The sequence below is a fragment of the Chaetodon auriga genome, chromosome 1, assembly GCF_051107435.1.
Source record: "Chaetodon auriga isolate fChaAug3 chromosome 1, fChaAug3.hap1, whole genome shotgun sequence".
In the NCBI taxonomy this organism is placed as follows: Eukaryota; Metazoa; Chordata; class Actinopteri; order Chaetodontiformes; family Chaetodontidae; genus Chaetodon; species Chaetodon auriga.
Genome location: NC_135074.1, coordinates 2521236 through 2538665, shown reverse-complemented (window position 1 = coordinate 2538665; position 17430 = coordinate 2521236). Strand labels below are relative to the sequence as shown.

General features: G+C 40.7%; 1 protein-coding gene across 5 annotated transcripts in view; it reads right to left on the bottom strand.

Annotated features, from left to right (window-relative positions):
- Positions 1–17430, bottom strand: part of adamtsl3 (ADAMTS-like 3) — a 235733-nt gene that overhangs the window by 79054 nt on the left and 139249 nt on the right. For all 5 annotated transcript variants that reach the window (XM_076727218.1, XM_076727300.1, XM_076727446.1 and 2 more), the window contains 2 exons: positions 15507–15633; positions 1293–1367 (listed from right to left, as the gene is read on the bottom strand). In XM_076727218.1, the coding sequence (XP_076583333.1) occupies positions 1293–1367; positions 15507–15633 (202 nt within the window). The remainder of the gene's footprint in view (positions 1–1292; positions 1368–15506; positions 15634–17430) is intronic.

Below are 17430 nucleotides of genomic sequence, written 5' to 3'. Positions count from 1 at the left end.
CTCTCGCTCTCTGTGTGTGTGTGTGTGTGTGTGTGTGTGTGTGTGTGTGTGTGTGTGTGCGCGCGCATCTGGCAAATGTGCAGTTGAGAGAGAAAGAGAGCAAGAGGGGAGTGAAGGTCTGTTCGTGCTCAGAGCAGACAGGTGGTGGCAATCTGAGCAGAGTAGCAGTAAAACTTTATTAGCAGTAAATGTGGAGTTTGAACTACAGTTAGTCACTAAATAAATGTTGGAAGTGGACTGAGGGCCTCCTTTTCAAATAGCCTCAGTCCAGTTGTTTAGATCCACTGATAGCTTTCCAACCAGTACAAACAAATCAAACTAATCAGGCAAATACACCAAAGTTCTCTAGAATTGCAGGTTAGACATGTCTGAAAACACTATTCAAAGATTAATGGCCACCCATTTTACAATGTGCTTCACTGGCACTGACATTTCACTCCAGTATTTCTCAGTTGAAATGATCTAATACTGAAATAATACTGAAACTGTAGTACACAAAATACATCTTTTTGATTACTATGTTCCAAAACAATTTTCTCTCTCTCTAATACAAAGTCAACAATACCACAAATACATAACAACACTGTCAGGATTGGCAGTATGCTCCTTGCCTGTTTCCTTGTGTTTCTCTTGTGTCCCATCCCTTCTGTTTCTTGTGTGTTCTTCCTCTTCTTGTCACTGTATCTCTGCCACAATGTCACTCTCTGAAACCTCTGGGCTATTCTCCACCTGGATTTCCTGCCATCATCCTGCCGAACTCTCCCTGCCTCATCTCCCTAACCTTCCTTCGTCTGCCCACCCGGATCAAGCTCCAGTGAACTGCGCATTGTGAACATTGATTTTGTACTAATAAACTGCTTGCTCTTACTTCTGTCAATCATCCTATTTTAAGCCCTCTCGTTATGACAGACAGCTATGTAAAGAACTCTACACCCTGACTCATTAGACTACATTCATCATTCTCTACATTCAATTGAAAGACCAGAATAATAAAATAATAATAATAATAATACATCATAAAATTAAACTAATTTACATTTCATTTTACATTTCAGTAGTGACATAAATTAAATCTAATTCTTTTCATGTTTTTTCATAGTATTATGTCATAAGGATGAGGTTTTCTGATGAATGAATCTAATTATGGATATGATTGAGTTTGTGAATATTCTGTTTCAAATGCACGAGTTGCTGGAAAATTTAGTCATGTAAAGGTGCATTTGGGGGCATTAACCAAAGAACAGACCAAGATTTTCTGTATTCAGAGTATGGACAGGACTATAGCGACTCACCTATCAAATCAAGTCCTTTGGCGCTGACTCTGAGAAAGCGGCTTCCCACCGGCACCTCCAGCACCGTCTTCACGGCTGCAGGGACAGACAAAGTTGGAAAGGTTTACTTTCAACCTACAGTACAGTACATGGCAATTTGAAGGCAAAACCTGTATAACTGAGTGGAGGGTTGATCCACCTTTCATCATCAAAACACCAAAATAAGTATCTTGGCACCACCTGTTGACCAGTTGAATAGTATGAAAGCATTAGCAGGCCCATGTATCACAATAATTAGATGGTTGTAAATGCCGAATTGATGTTTTGTTTATATTAATTGGTTTGTAAGTGTGTTACTGTATTGTCTCTTGTGTGGACACTGACTGCCACTGCTGTTTTGTTTTGTTTTAGTTTGTTGCCTATTATAGCATTAGTTGTTTCTGCGTTGTTTCTTTGTATTATTTAGGCCTTAGTTTTATTGTTACAAATTTTGATGGCCCTCTGTTGCTGTACTTTGTTACTTCTCTCAAGAAATATACAATACAAATCATTGTAGCTGCACATGGCACCAATTTTGTGACTTTAACCTATGTTTTTGTGTTTTGGTGTGAGTGCTGCAGAACTGGTGGCAGCGTGGCCGTCCAGACAGTGGAGGGTTTGGTGGTAGAGTTTCTCTGTCTGAGGTGGTAGCAGAGATGTCCACAAGTCTTTTTTTGCCAGTCCAAGTCAAGTCTCAAGTCTCTAAAAAATAAATCTCTCATGTCTCCTCTTGTTTTAATGAGCCTTCTATCATCTGCTGCTATTCAGTCTACTAAGAATACTGCACAGCTATATCTAAGAAATTCAAAGCATCTACTGTATTATTATCTCTCCTTTATCTATTAGCGTAAAGTATCAGTACTGATTAGTTGTTTGTTATATGATCACTTTAAAGAGGGTACTGCAATGCAATATGAAGAAAACACACAATGAATGATTTCCTTTAAAGGAGACTGTATTCTTCCAGCATGAACATACAGTTACATTATATCTTGCCCCCTATTGTGCAGGCTCAGTCGGATCATAATAAGAACAAAAATATAGAAAATGTTACACCCCACCCAGTCAAAGGTATTGTTGGCATTGTAGAAACGTAGATGAATAACGTTACCCAATAAACGTCATGTTAACGCCGCTCCATGCAAATAAGTGTGACAAGCAAACTAACATTCACTCATCTATTCAAATATTCAGTTACAACGCTGGTAGCAAGCTAAGTTAAACACAGCTAATGCTGAGCTAAACATGTTTGCTAAACGTCCATATGCGCTAATGAGACAGACCTATCCGGGTGAGTTTTCAGGTGCCTGATAAAATTTGATGTGGTTGATCCAGCGTCCTTAATCTTGGTACCGCAGACTTTCCGGTCAGCGCTTCTTTTGTTGGTGCTGTCTAGTTTGAACTTTTTATAACCAAACGTAATTACAAAGCGTACAGCAGCAGCTGCCGGTGTGTTGGTCGCCATAGTGTCATCTGAGGTAGTAACGCGTGGGGCCGCGAGCCGCGCATCCGATGCGTAATATAGTTACCATGGTTACCACGTCAAAAAGGAGGGAATGACATTAAGCTCGTCAGACGTTTCAGAGTTTGCCCAATGTTAATACGCCCAAAACAAAACAAAAAAAAGGAAAGGAAAAAAGAAAACATTATGATTGTTCACGAGTCCCAAAACACGAGTCCAAGTCAAGTCTGAAGTCTCTCTGCGTGCGACTTAAGTGCGACTCGAGTCCGAGTCGCAAACTCGAGTCACCATCTCTGGGTGGCAGTTTTGCACCTCCTTCACATTTATATTTTGCTCCATGTCATTTTGCTTTGCAGTGTGTGCGCCGACCACGGGAGTGCCAGTTTGTCCCTCACAATTCTATTCCTTGCTGTTATCAAAGCTGGCAACTCAACAAATGTCATTATGCAGTCTTGTCAGTTTATTGTGACCTTGAATCTTGCAATGCAATGACATATGCAAAATTTGATGGTAAGAAAAGGAAAAATGCAAGTCAATTTGAGGGAGGAGAAGATATCTAGGGACCAGCATACCCTTTTTTTTTTAAATGCATTATGCACACAAACAGGCCTTGGAGAGGTGACTGCTAAAAGACAGAAGAAAGTACAACATGCTGCCAATCCTTGCTATGTTAATGTGAAAATGGGAATCAAAATCATTAAAGACAGTGTAGATTTTTTGACTGTACATATGTGTGAAAATCTGTGTGCTAATTAACAACTGTCTTTTTGAGGACCTTATGTCCTCACAACAACAAACCTCCCAAGTGAAGATTTTTAGTCGTCCATCCATTGAGACAATTTCAGACACAATTGTTTTGTCATCACGGAGCCAACTGGAAGTGTTACATTTGGTTAGCTCTTCTTTATTACATATTATCAATCTAGTCTTGATTCAGGGGTTTTAGCCAACTACAGACCTATATCTAACCTCCCCTTTCTCTAAAATCCTTGAAAGCAGTCATCAATCAGTTGTGGAATTTTTTACACAACAATAGTTTCTCAATTTAATGCTTCTTATGACATTTATCATTTTCTTAGTCATAAAAGTAATGCTGATTCCTGCGGACATTGTTTCAGACAGGGGCCTAGTTTGGAAACCCTTTGTCAGGCCCTAGCAGCCACTGTTAATCTTACATTGGGTTCCATCCCCAGTCTAATGGTCAGTCAGAGCAGGTTTAACCAGGAAGAGGAGGCTGCACTCCATTGTGTTACTTCGACTAACCCTGCTCTCTGGAGTTCATAGCGTTCTTAGATCGAGTATGCCCATAACTCCATGACCTGTTCGGCGACTGGGTTGTCCCCATTCAAGGCTTCATAACTGTTACGTGAAGGATTCTGAACAGGATCCCACAAACATGATAAATCTGCAATAACAATATTTTTAAGAAGCTAATCAAATATACATGCACTTAACTATATTTGGATGTAATAGACTTTATTTTCAAACACATGGATTACCTATAGGATCACCTCTTGGGCCAGTTCTTGCCAATATAATTATAATTGAGCTGCGACAGACTATAATTGCTTCGCAGCAAAAAAAGTACTCCTGTTTTGCTGATTATGCTCTTCAGACTTTAACAAGATTTTGATTTTTTGTTTTTTTCATTTTTATCCAGGATTATTGTTTCATAAGGGTCATGTTAATGTTTATATTACATTGAGGAGCTAAGGCTTTTTGATGTTTCTCTACAGTGTAATATTGCAACTGAAAACTCAAAATGCTGCTGCAGCTTGTATACTGACAAGAACTAGGAGAAAATATTTCTCCCATTAGCTTCTCTGTACTCTCTCCCTGTAAAATGAAGAATAGAATTTAAAAACTCAGTCTACAGAAGCAGAATGGGAGGCACAGCCTACAACTATGAAGCTCCTTTATTGTGGAACCAGCTCCCAGTTTGCATTCAGGAAGCATACACTCTCTCCACATTTAACAGAAGACTTTCCTCTTTGATAAAGCTTATAGTTAGCTATGCTGTTATAGGCTTAGACTGATGGGGGATTTCCATGATGCACTGAGCTCCTCTCTCCTCCTCTTCACCTGAACACATTCTTATCCTTCTCCTGTTGTTTCGTGCTTTCTCATCACTCTCCTCTTGACACTTTCTGCAGGTATCTCTGCCTCTGGAGCTGTAGAGTCATCCACCACTGGACTTCAGTGGTGTTTTCACTGGAGTTTCACTGTGGCTTTGGTCCTGAATCTACTTTGAATACGCGGAATGGACTTATCCTTAATGAAAAAAAGCTGTTTGACTGAGCGGCAGCTGGCAGCATGAGTGGAGGGAGGGGGCGGTTTGCAGCGTGTGTGAGTAGTGATTGACAGATGTCAGACGCTCCTCTGGCTCTGATTGGTTGTTTTGTGTCGGGTGCGGTGGATTCTTGCAAATGGCAGTAGGAGCAGTAGGTGTGACCAATGGAGCCATTTTTGCCAATGTGAAAAACTGTTTTTGTGGCCTTTGTTTTTCATAGCTTCAATTAGAAAATTTGAAAATTGCAGCTTTCAGGTGCTTTTATGTGCTATTACTTCAGTTGTTTTTTTCCCCCTCGCCACTGTCACCAAGTGCTTGCTTAAGAGGGAATTATTGTGTCTCTGTAGATAAAGAGTACAGTGTGCACCAGCTCTATGTGGACAGTGTCCTGGGACATCTGTTGTGACTTGACACTATATAAATGAAACTGAATTGTACTGAATATTTTGTCTTTCCATGGAATGATAGAGAGCACTGCCCTCACATTGAAAACCCTTACATAAAGGAAACCGTCTCCTTGGTGGTAAAGGCCTCTTACTGTTTTGAGAGCACCGATTGAAGTAGACCACCACACTACAGTCACTGCCATCCCTAAATTTACCTACTTTACAGCAGCATGGTTTTCAACTCTGCACACCTAAATAACATCCACATGCATGCTGTTCTGTTACTGAGTATCACCAATGACTCAATCTCCTAAGGTCATGGTCACAGCATACACAAACAGCACAGAGCTAAACTATTGAAAATATTTACTGCTATAGAAGAATTTCTGTTTTTAGGCCTGCAAAAATACTTCCTGGCTTTTCACACTCAAAGTGTTTCTCCCTCTGTGGCCAAGAAAGGAGGTGTAGTAATGAGGCGAGACCTTTATAGACAAATGGAGTGTTAATTCTATTTTCCACATTTTATGAGAGTTACTTTTCCTTCTGGCAACAAATGAGCAATGAGCTCAAACAACTACATAAGCTGCTCTGGCTGTCAGCCACAGGGCCTTGCCCCCAAGCAACATCTGCAATGTCCTAAATTTATGGGAGAAATTAAGTAATGAAATAATAATGAATTCATTTTTACTTGTCTAAAATGGAGATTAAATGTAAAGCCAAGCATTTTAAAGAAATGACCTTCAAAATAAATAAGGGAAATGAAACACAGATAAATATTTATGAGACCATTTTACCTGAGCCTGCTGGACCTGTAAACTGAGGCTTCAGGGAAAACTGCAACCAATTCATTTTCCAAACGCAATGACTGATAAATAGTAGAGTCATGAATAATGGATACAGAGGAACAAAGGTGATACTCTGAGTCTGTAATGATAAATAAACTCATTAACGAAGGTAAGCTTAAATGGTCATTGATTTACTGTGTCAACTCTCCTCTTTTGGGACATTAAAGCTAAGGGCAAACTAAAGAGGACACGAGAGCCTGAAACTTTCAGTCTGAATGCAATCGTACAAATGAGTATGACGGTTCGAGTCTCTGTGGACAGAGGAAACATCGACACTTGTTTAAAGATAATCACAGTCAACGAGTGTCACATTTCAGGTCACTGCACAGTGCCAACAGATCTCAGAAACATACAGTACATATTTATGATGTACAAAGCAAAACACAACCCAGGAGACGGTTTTTGGTTAAAACAAACACCTCCTGAAACCTGTCAGGGTATGTGTCATGAAGTGAAGACACAAGAAGTACTGACACACACCAAACTACACCCACCAACTGTATCACTGCGCAGAAGGAAGTGTACATCTCCTCATGGACAAGAGGCTTTTGCTTGAGAGATCGCAGAATATAAATGTTAATGACGTCCTCCTTGGCTAAGCTGTGACATTAGCAAGCAGTTACAGCTAAAAACTAATCTCCACAAGCTAGCAATGTCAGATAAGGCTTAGGGAAACAGATGCTCGCTTCTTTCTGCACAGTGATGTGGTTGCAGAGTGTACAGTAGTTTGGTGGAAAGAAGACTCCTGCTATGACTAACACAAGCTGACTGCAATCTAATTCCATACAGCGGCGCTGTGTTAGGTGGCCGCCTGTTGCAGTAGCTCTGTTGTTTGCGTTCGTTTTTGTTCATTTAGTGTGTTTTTTCTGTTCTTTTTAATTCTATCTTTTAACTGTGCTTTTTGGTAACTGTGTCGCGATGGTTGTGCGCAGCTTTACAAGTTTTTCGGTGGCCCTCCTGTTACTTTTTGCACTCTTCGTAACAGGAGGGCCGCACAGAGAGGAGTGGGGACATTGTCTACACACGAAAGCAGCTGATTGCATTTTGTAAACCCACGCTGCAACTTGGAGAGAAGAATGTAGTCCCGGTTGAGCTGAAGAGGCGAGGTCGGACAGGAATGAAGGAAATCATGGGGCTCAGGGCAAGAGACAGACCAGCAGCTGCCAGCCTCAAGAGGGCCAATGAGCTAAACCACTTCTTCAACATGTTTAGCTCACAGCAAGGAGTATTCCCCTGCCCCCTCACACCTCACCACTGTCCACAATGGACTCCATAGCCCCCTCTGCCCAAGCTTTCTCTCTCCAACTCTCAGCCCTGCCTGGTGATCACTCCCTTGGACTCAACTCCCACATCCCCTACCATCCCCCACAGCACCATCTCCGTTAGCAACATCCCTTGCCTGACTGCGTGCCAGGTAAGAAGACAGCCCTGAGTCCTGAGGACTTGTGCTAGCCAGCTGTCCGTGATCCTGGGACACCTCTTCAACCTGAGTCCGAGCCTGCAGAGCGTCCCGGTGCTGTGGAAGATGTCCTGCGTGGTTCCTGTTCCGAAGAAGAAGTCTCCATCTGGCCATAATGACTACTGACCCATTGCCCTTATGTCACTCATGACGAAGGTGCTGGAGAGGTGGGTCCTTGCCCACCGCCGAGGTGAAATCATCACTGGACCCCTACAGTTCGCCTACCAACCCCATCTGGGTGTGGACGACGCCATCAGACACCTGCTGCAGCGTGCTCACTCCTACCTGGATTGTAGCGGCAGCACTGTGAGGATCACTTTCTTTGATTTCTCCAGTGCATTTAATACCATCCAGCCGCTGCTCCTGGGTGAGAAGCTGCGAGTGATAGGAGTCGGCAGCCCACAATCTCCTGGAATACTGACTACCTGACAGACAGACCGCAGTTTATTCAGCTGGGCAACGTTCTGTCTGAGACCGTGGAAAATGTACAGGAGTGTCACAGGGGACTGTTTTGTCTCCTTTTCTCTTCACCTTGTACACCTCATGCTTCAAGTACAACTCCTCATTGTGCCACCTACAAAAGTTTTTGGATGACTCAATGGTGGTGGGGTGTATAATAGTCTGGCAGAAAAATGTGGCCAAGACCAAGGAGATGGTTACTGATTTCAGAAGGAACAGGACAACCACACAACCACTGTGCATTCTGGGGGAGAATGTCACAGTGGTGGAGGATTACAAATACCTCAGAGTGCATCTCGACAACAGACTGAACTGGAAAACTAACATCAACACTGTCTACAAGAAAAGAATGAGCAAGCTCTATTTCCTGAGGAGGTTCAGGTCATTCAATGTGTGCAGCAAGATGTTAGAGATCTTCTACCAGTCTGTGCACTCTTCTTTGCTGCAGTGTGCTCGGGAGCAGCATCATAGCCGGCGACACCAACAGACTGAACAAGTGATCAGGAGGGCTGCCTCCATTATTGGCTGCAAATTAGAGACTTTTGAGGAGGTGGTGGAGAGGATGACACTGAACAGACTGTTATCCATCATGGACAACCCTGATCATCCTTTTCACCACCTCATGGACAGACAGAGGAGCTCCAGCTCCACTGTCACAAGGACTGCTTCAGGAAATCATTCCTGCCAAGGCCCATTACACAGTGTAACTACAACAGTAACTTAAACAGTTAATCTATCAACCACACAAACCCCAGTATTCAATGTTTCATTATTATTTGCACTATTGCTATATCGCACAATACTGTTTATTGTTTTCATTTATTTATCACTTGTAACTTGCACATATTTTTTCTGGTACATACTTTATAGCTCGGGCTCTCTTTCTCTTCAAGAATTGATGTTAATATTTGTTTATGCACTTAGTTATATTTTATATATTTTACATAATTATATTTTATACACTTTACATACTTAGTTATATTTTCAGAATTTCTGCTATTCTATGTTTATATATTTAGTTGTATTTTTCAAGAGCACTCTTTTCTCTTTGTTTTATTCTATTTTTATGTGTATTATTTAACCTGCTGCTGCAACAAAAGAATTTCCCAAATTCGGCTCAATAAAGTTCTAAGTCTAACTGCAACATCCAATGTAAACACCTTTTTCTCAGCCCACATGGGAACTACCTCCAGAGCACACCCATCTCCTCTTGTTCCCCATGCTGCAATGCCTGGGGCTGCACACCATTGCTGTAACCCACCAAAAGACATTATGGACATACAGACAGGAATACAGACTTTAAAGTTAAAGGGCTCTTTCCTCAAAGGTAAGCTGCCCAAGTCGCCAGCCTCACAGTGCACACTACCAGCCATTGTTTCAGTGGGGAAGATTACAATCACAGAGACAGAGTCTGGTCAATATGATGGCACCAATCCCTGGAAAGAGTTCCTGCACAGGCTTGAGACCTGTGTTGAAGCTAACTACTGAGCAGAAAAGAGGATGGCTGCCAGGTTCTGTCTGGTAGGAACAGCTGGGGCAATCATCCACAGAAATCCCCAGTCCTCTAACTGGGACTACAGCTGCCTGGTGGAGTAGATGGAGACTGAGTACATCTTCAAGAGCATGCAGCTGCAGTGGCTATTGAACTGAGACAGCATTTCTGCAAACTGGGTGAGGCACTTTGTGTTTTAACAGATAAGGTCACCCATTAGGAGAAAACATTACATTACAAACATTTCCAATCATTGGGAATTAATTTTATTTTATGAATAACCAAATTGTTTATTTAATTTTCTATTTTGTTTATTTCATTTGAGTTTTCAGAGGTGTATTATTGCATCAGCCCTATTGGAAGAGAGTGACAACTAATAAGCATATTGATTTCTATTGGTATAAAGCAACCAAGTTCTTCCTTTTTACTCAGGTTAGATAGAGCAGACTACTGTTTCAGCGGGAGATCGCGCACCATGGCAAAGGGGGAAGCAGAGACACTTCCTCCAAACTACAGAGTGATGTTATTTGTTACGTGTTCTTGATTGTATTATGCAGTAAAAAATGAAAACGGTTTGAGGAGATAAGAGTTCAGTCAAGCGCTGAAGTGACCCTGGCACCATTGCTTTTTTTTCTTTTCTCGGTGAGTACTGAACATTAAAGCTGTCAACGCAGTGTAAGGTATGCTAGCTGACTGCTCTATTCTCTGATTGCAGAGTCTTGTGATGATTTAGCCACAGGGTCGTAGCATAAAATTGCACTATTTTGGTATCATTCTAATGATAGGGGTGAAATGAGTGTGAGAGGAGACAATGAGACAATTAAGCTGAGTTAAATGTGTAATGAGACTAGTTGATCGTGTGCATTGCTGTGCTGTGTGCACAACCACAAATTGTTAGTATTTTACAAGGAAATTTATACTCATACTCATTTATATTCATGCTCAATGAATGCTGGTGGTACTGTAAAACCTTTCTCAATGCAACTATTTACCCCTCTTCAAGATAAGATAACACTTTATTAATTCCCATAAGGGAAATTAGGGAATTAAGGGTCTGGAGTATATTGGTCTAATGTGCACTTGCTTTGCAGGTGAGTTATGATATATTTGGGGAAGTGTCAGTAACATACAGCGACAGAACTGAGGCGGAGCAGAACACCATAAGCATTGAAATTTTCACACTGCAGGGGATGCAAAAATTGCAGAACAGGGATCAACACACTAGCCTGGGCCTGTGACATTACACATCCCCGTGAAAATGCCAAGCAGGCATCATATGTCCCCATCCTTATGCAGTCAAGGGCCTGCGGCATGGCTGAACAGAGGCCTGTGCTGCTGTGATCAGGGAGGGAACCAAAGAGAAAGAAAGTAGAGACAACTGCAGTATCCTGGCAGGCAGCTGGAAGCCTGAGCCTCCCAGCCTCAGCTACACACCATATAAATGGAGAGGCTGCAAGAATATTAATGGGAGGAGATTCACTATCATAACTGTTCAGTCCTGGGTCACATGAAATTGCCCCTCACCACAGAAACTGACTAGACCCCAAACTTCGACAGCCTCCTGTGAAAGCTTAGTGTTATGTTTGTGCATAAACTGGAGGTGTGTACTGTTTTGGACAGAGGGGTGAGGAAAAAGTTGTTGCCTCTGTGTCACTATGACACTATTATCCAGATGTATGAACTCCACTTCAGCCTTCAATTAGACAGACTCTGCTTGGTGACAGGCCTGGTGACACAACAGATGCTCAGTGAAGCTCAGATTTCTGCACAAAACAACAGCAAACAGGTTAAAGGGGAAGTGATGTTGAGTCCCACCAAAGCCTCTCAATAAAAACACAGAGCGCTGGTTGCCTGAGTCCTGGTGGAAGCTCATCTCCTTAAAACTGTGCACGTCCACATCTTCAGTCCTGGAAACATTTCCATAACCATCAAAAAAATGTGGTCATTGTGTGGTTCCTTCAGCCTACCAAAACCCTGCAGCCCACAGAGACCGCGGCCCAGCCTGAACTGTCAGCAGCTCCCTCAATGCCCAGAGTTCCACTGAGCTCAACACAAAGGAGCAGCTCCAGCTGGCACAGCTGCTTTGCATATATGGCAGTGTGTTCTCCACTGTTCTCAGCAATCTCATCCATACTAGCCTGACATCATAATCCTGCCATGCATCCTATTCAAACAACTCCCACACCAGATGGCATGGGAAAAATAACAGAAAAGTGACCAACAGATATAACAGAGCTTGGAAATGGGACTGGCTCACTGCAGCTACAGTAGCTACCCATCACTCATAGTGGGCACCTGTTTTTTTTTCTTTGGGTGATAAATTATTTTTGTTAACATTTCTGCCATGATTTTAAGATATAAAAGTAAATTAACAAATGTATTAGTTTACTGTATCTCTGCTTATACGGTATTTCAAGTCAATCAAAATTCCTTTAAGAAGCAATAAATTCAATTAAATAGTATATAGGATTATGAATAAGACAAACCAAATTATACATTTATAAAAATTATGATAATTTATAGTGACTCTTATAGGATAATAATTAGCAAAATCCTGTTAGAGGAGCTGTAGGTCATCTTGGACTTGTATAAGTCTTAATTCAATAGGACAACCTTATTAGATTTTTGTAGCAGTAATCATATATAAATCCTAAAGACTAAAGTTCTACTGGACTATAAAGTAGTATTCATTCATTCATCTTCTATACCCGCCTATCCTTTTCAGGGTTGCGGGGGGGTGGAGCCTGTCCCAGCCATCATTGGGCGAGAGGCAGGGTACACCTTGAACCGGTTGCAGGGCAACATATACAGACAAACAACCATTCACACTCACACCTAAGGACAATTTAGAGTCACCAATTAACCTAATGTGCATGTTTTTGGTCTGTGGGAGGAAGCCAGAGTGCCCGGAGAGAACCCACACATGCAAACTTCACACAGAAAGGCCCTGCCTGACCCGGGGATTGAACCAGCGACCTTCTTGCTGTGAGGCACGCGCACTACCTGCTGCGCCACCGTGCCGCCCAGCTATGAAGTAGTATAATTAAGTTTCTTCTTCTTCTTCTTCTTCTTCTTCTTCTTCTTCTTCTTCTTCTTCTCATTATTATCATTATGTGTTTGTAGAAAACATTGAAACTCCTGATGTACGTGTTAAAACCTTGATGTAAACAATCAAGAAATCATATCCGAATTTGCAAAAGTTCATCTCTACATCAGCTCAAGACATTCTTCCTCAAGTGGATTTTTGATTTGTCAAATCTGATCAGGAGTGTAGTTGTGCTGTCTGCAGAGGATGATGAATCTAGTGAGCATCAAATGTTTTGAGAGATGCCTGGGGACATCGTACTGCAGAAAGATGTACTGAACGTGGAGGGGTGCAGTAAGAGATGTCAAGAAGACCATCTTCATCAAACATGTGAAGCACATAATAGATACAACAGCCATCAAACATCACACCACAATGCCTGTTATATATCTAGCAAATACTACAGTGGTATTTAGATTTATGCACAGAAACCCTTCATTAAATTGCTTTCACTGCCTTTTTATAGAAAGGCACTGTACATGTATTTCTTGCTCATGTTACGTGACACCCACACGTAAGGGAGTCAGGTAAAGATATTATCGCTAAACTCTGCAGAACATCAACTAAATTGCAAATTTTTAGAAATCAACATCACATTCATTATTCAGTGACATAATGCTTACATCACCACACTAGCCATTTCTTGAAGCTACCGTGGGGATGAATGTCTTTTCATAACTAGCTAAACTATATTAACACGATTAGCTAAAAACAAATATGCAGCCACTCACCTATTAACGTTATATTCAGGTGTTAGGAAGTCTCTTTTTAAGGGCAGGCCCTGACAATCAATGTAATGCACAATAGATTCATAGTAAATAGTTAAATCTTATATAGGTTTCTATGTTAAAAGACTACCGTGAACTATTAATTGTATATTTTGTGATGCTTTAGATTACAGACCACAAGGTGCAGCATAATTACTTCAGAGTTACCACCTTATTCTTAACACCTTGTTTTACAGTACCTACAGTACCTGCAGTCTCCTGCAGGCTGTAGTCTAGAGCATTACCATATATTTCAATGAAAACACTTAAAATTTGGCTCAGTTGATATGAATTAATAAGCAGGAAGTAACATGTCATCACAACCTCATTGACTTTTTGGGAGCTCCTTTTTTATTATTAAGACAGAGAAGGTGGCTTGGATTGAGTTACTCCTACATTTACAGGCTCTCAAATCTTGCCAAAGTTCTTGTATGTATACTTGTGTTTCAGCACCATTTAACATTTGAGAAGTTTGATGATTGTGAGATTGAAAAACAAATAGCAAAATAATCAACATCTATCAGAACATGTATCCATGTTTCACATGTATTTAATAAAGCAATTTCAATATTATGCCACTGATATTGCATGTCTTATGCTTGTATAGAATTCAACCCAAGCAGTAGTGACACACCCCTGCTGTTCTCCAAATAGCCCCCACGTATTAAAACCCAGAGAAATATTCAGAGTAATTGGCTGTGATTTCTCATATTGTCTTTTCAAGGGAATCAAGTCGAGTTCATTTCCATTCCCTGAGGCAAGCCAAAGCCTCTTAATTTGAAACAATACCCCAGTTTGACAGCCAATAACTCTGGTATGCATGTATATATTTGCAGTCAATATGTACTTAATTAACCTGTTGAAACTGTAAATGTTGAGCAACCCTTGGGATATCTGAACAAATTTCCACCCAAGTTGAAATTGCATTTTGATATTTCCTACATTGTAAAAGGAATGTATATTAAAGAAATCCATTCAGCATAGCCAGACATATGCATCTGTGTATTTGCTTTTTCTATGAATCATATATCATTCAATGGAAATTTTGAGACACGAACATTATGTATTTATCAATTGGTTGGTTGATTTATTTAGCAATATTCCAGAAAACTACAGCAAGTAATGAACACTGATCTCCTTTCCATCTTTTTTCCATCAAATCTCTTGTGACAGATCAAATGATCAATGCTGAAGAGTTTTGTTGTTCTAAAACTAAGATGGAATCTGATTAAAACTCCCAGCACACATTTTCTGCTAGGGTCTTCCTATTATGCAAAGCGTTTTTTGAATTTAACCAACTCCAAGAAACCATCTCTTGAAAAGATCGCAATTGGCCAAAACACAATTATGAATTTAATCTCTGGGAATTTAAAAACCTGTGACAACCTACATTGATATGTGGATGGTGTACCTCCATCTGCTAGTGGGTGGGTTGCTGTACCCAGATGGCATTTAATAGTCCAGTCTTGATAAATAAATGCTGGAGGCAACGAGAAAAGAGCAGGCCAAAGCTGAGATAGCTCTTGAAGGCCTGTGGCCAACTCAGAAAGAACTGACATGCAGTCAAGACAGGTGAGAGCCCCAAGTCACAGCAGACAGATATCCAGCTTTGTTGTGCTGTATCTCCCACAGAGCCTGACGGAGAGAGAGGCTAGCAGTCATTTCTCTTCAGTTATGAAACCAGCAGAGATATGTTAAGCCTGAACTGACGGCGTATTCTCTAAAATAACCTAGAAAGCTCAGGGGCTGAGCTATTTGTAGAGGGCTGGAGGGTGACAGACTAGCAACATTTGCATTTGTACCTCAGATTTAAAGCCCACTGTTTTAAGTATTAAGAACTATCTTTGAGAACATGAAGCTTGGGAGTGGAACCAGAGTGAATGAAGACATGCATGTGAATCAGACACAGATAGGAAATGCATCATTGGGAAGCTGGGAGTCAGATACCTACGTTGTTCTGGTGTAAGGTGGGCTACGGCCTGCCCTCGTACCAGCTGGCATGTGGAGCCATCGCCTCCACAGACGCCACAGTTATCCTCCCTGGCACTGCTGGCCAGCTGGCGATCACAGCCTACCTCCTGCACACACATCATAGATAGAGAATCAGAAAGAAATGTGGGGCTGACCAATGGATGAAGAGATAGACAAGAGAGTTCAACGCAATGCACACTCAGGGTACGTCTGGACTGCAGTCAAGCCTCATGGCGCAGGAAGGTCAATCATTGATTAATTGATTGATAAAAATACACTAGATTAGTTGAGATTAGCTATTTATTTTAAGATTAACAAATTATTTTAACTCATTTATGAAATAAAAATGTATTGTAAACCAAATCGTTTTGGGGATATTAGCCACACAGGCAGCATGTCAGTCAGGCAGCCTACCACTATGGTCGAAAATGAAGTGTGAGATTGATTTCCTTAAAGCTGGAAATTATGGCTGTATTCCCTCATCACACAGGTAAACAGTAAGTACACAACCATGAAAAAAAAACACATTATATCAAAGCTGTTGCAAAGTTGTAAACTTTAAGGCTGTAATTTTATCATTAGTCTTTGTTTTCTCTTCCAAATACATACACTTCACCTGCTTGTTTTCAATCTGTCTGATTGTCTGACTGTTCTGACTGTACCAGCTCCATATGGAAAGTGTCCTGAGACACCTTCTATTGTGATTTGGCGCTATATAAATAAAATTGATTTGAATTAAATTGAATTGCTCCTGCTTCCTCCCTCATAGCAATGTTGCCATGCTCTCTGCTGTCAGTACAATGGTTAGTACACTGTTATCACAACTGATGGGTGACTGGAGCAGGGAAAGTAAAACCCAAACTGTAATGAAGCATAATTTTCCTTTATTTTTTTCTATTAAGCAATTAATTGAAAAAATAATCTATATGTTAATCAAAAATGGAAAAAAAAAAAAAAGTCTGTTTCTGGCAGTTCTGGCCTTACATTGTGATTATGTTATGTGTGTTTATTGTACTCTGATTTTCATCCCAATGTTGAGAGGTGTGAAAATGACAATATTCGATGATTATACAAAAGCCTTAATTGCATTCTTTGACAAGATTTTTTAACTTAGAATGCCAATCTTGTCAAAGAAGAACTACCATGCCCTGAAAATCTACTTTTGATGCTATTCTACCAGCTATGACATTATTCTTGCAAGGGATATTGGGCTGAATAATGACACAACATAAAAAAATGACAATAAAAATATTTGCTTCTCAGTATTTTCTTCTCCAAAATGATGCAGGAAGCCCAAAATATCCAAATGAAAGATGACAAACAAGTGAAATTTGATTCAAACTGAACATCAGTCCTGTTCCTCATTTGTTTGGTTCTCCTCTCTGTCAGCAAGTGTATAAAATGCTTGTTCCCACCTTAAAGTGTTGTATCCCACAATTCACTGCACTGCAATGTGGTATTGGTAGAGCACTGTAGGTGTGCTATGGCAAGAACCCCAAATTGCTTCTTTTTTATGTTAAATCTTGTGAATGTGTTCTCAGAATAGACTACCAAAATAATAATTTTGACTCTCCACCACTGCAGTATGTACTCTGATTTCTTTGTTTTAGAGATTAAATGTGACTGAACTGAGCAGTTATTCCAACAGTAAAATTTTACAAATAAAAGGTGGGTCACCTGAGTTTGAATTAAGTGTTCTCACGCCCACACATACAGACACACAGTGTAATATGATATGCTAAGGCTTGCTAAGGCTATGCTAAGGCTTGCTGAGTTATTGTGACAGGCTGAAAAAACAAAGGGACATACACATACACACACGGAAAGACAGATTTACACACCACTGGTCTCTTCCCTTTCTCAGGTATTGTATTTATTTTCTCTTCTCCCAGTTTACAGCTAGA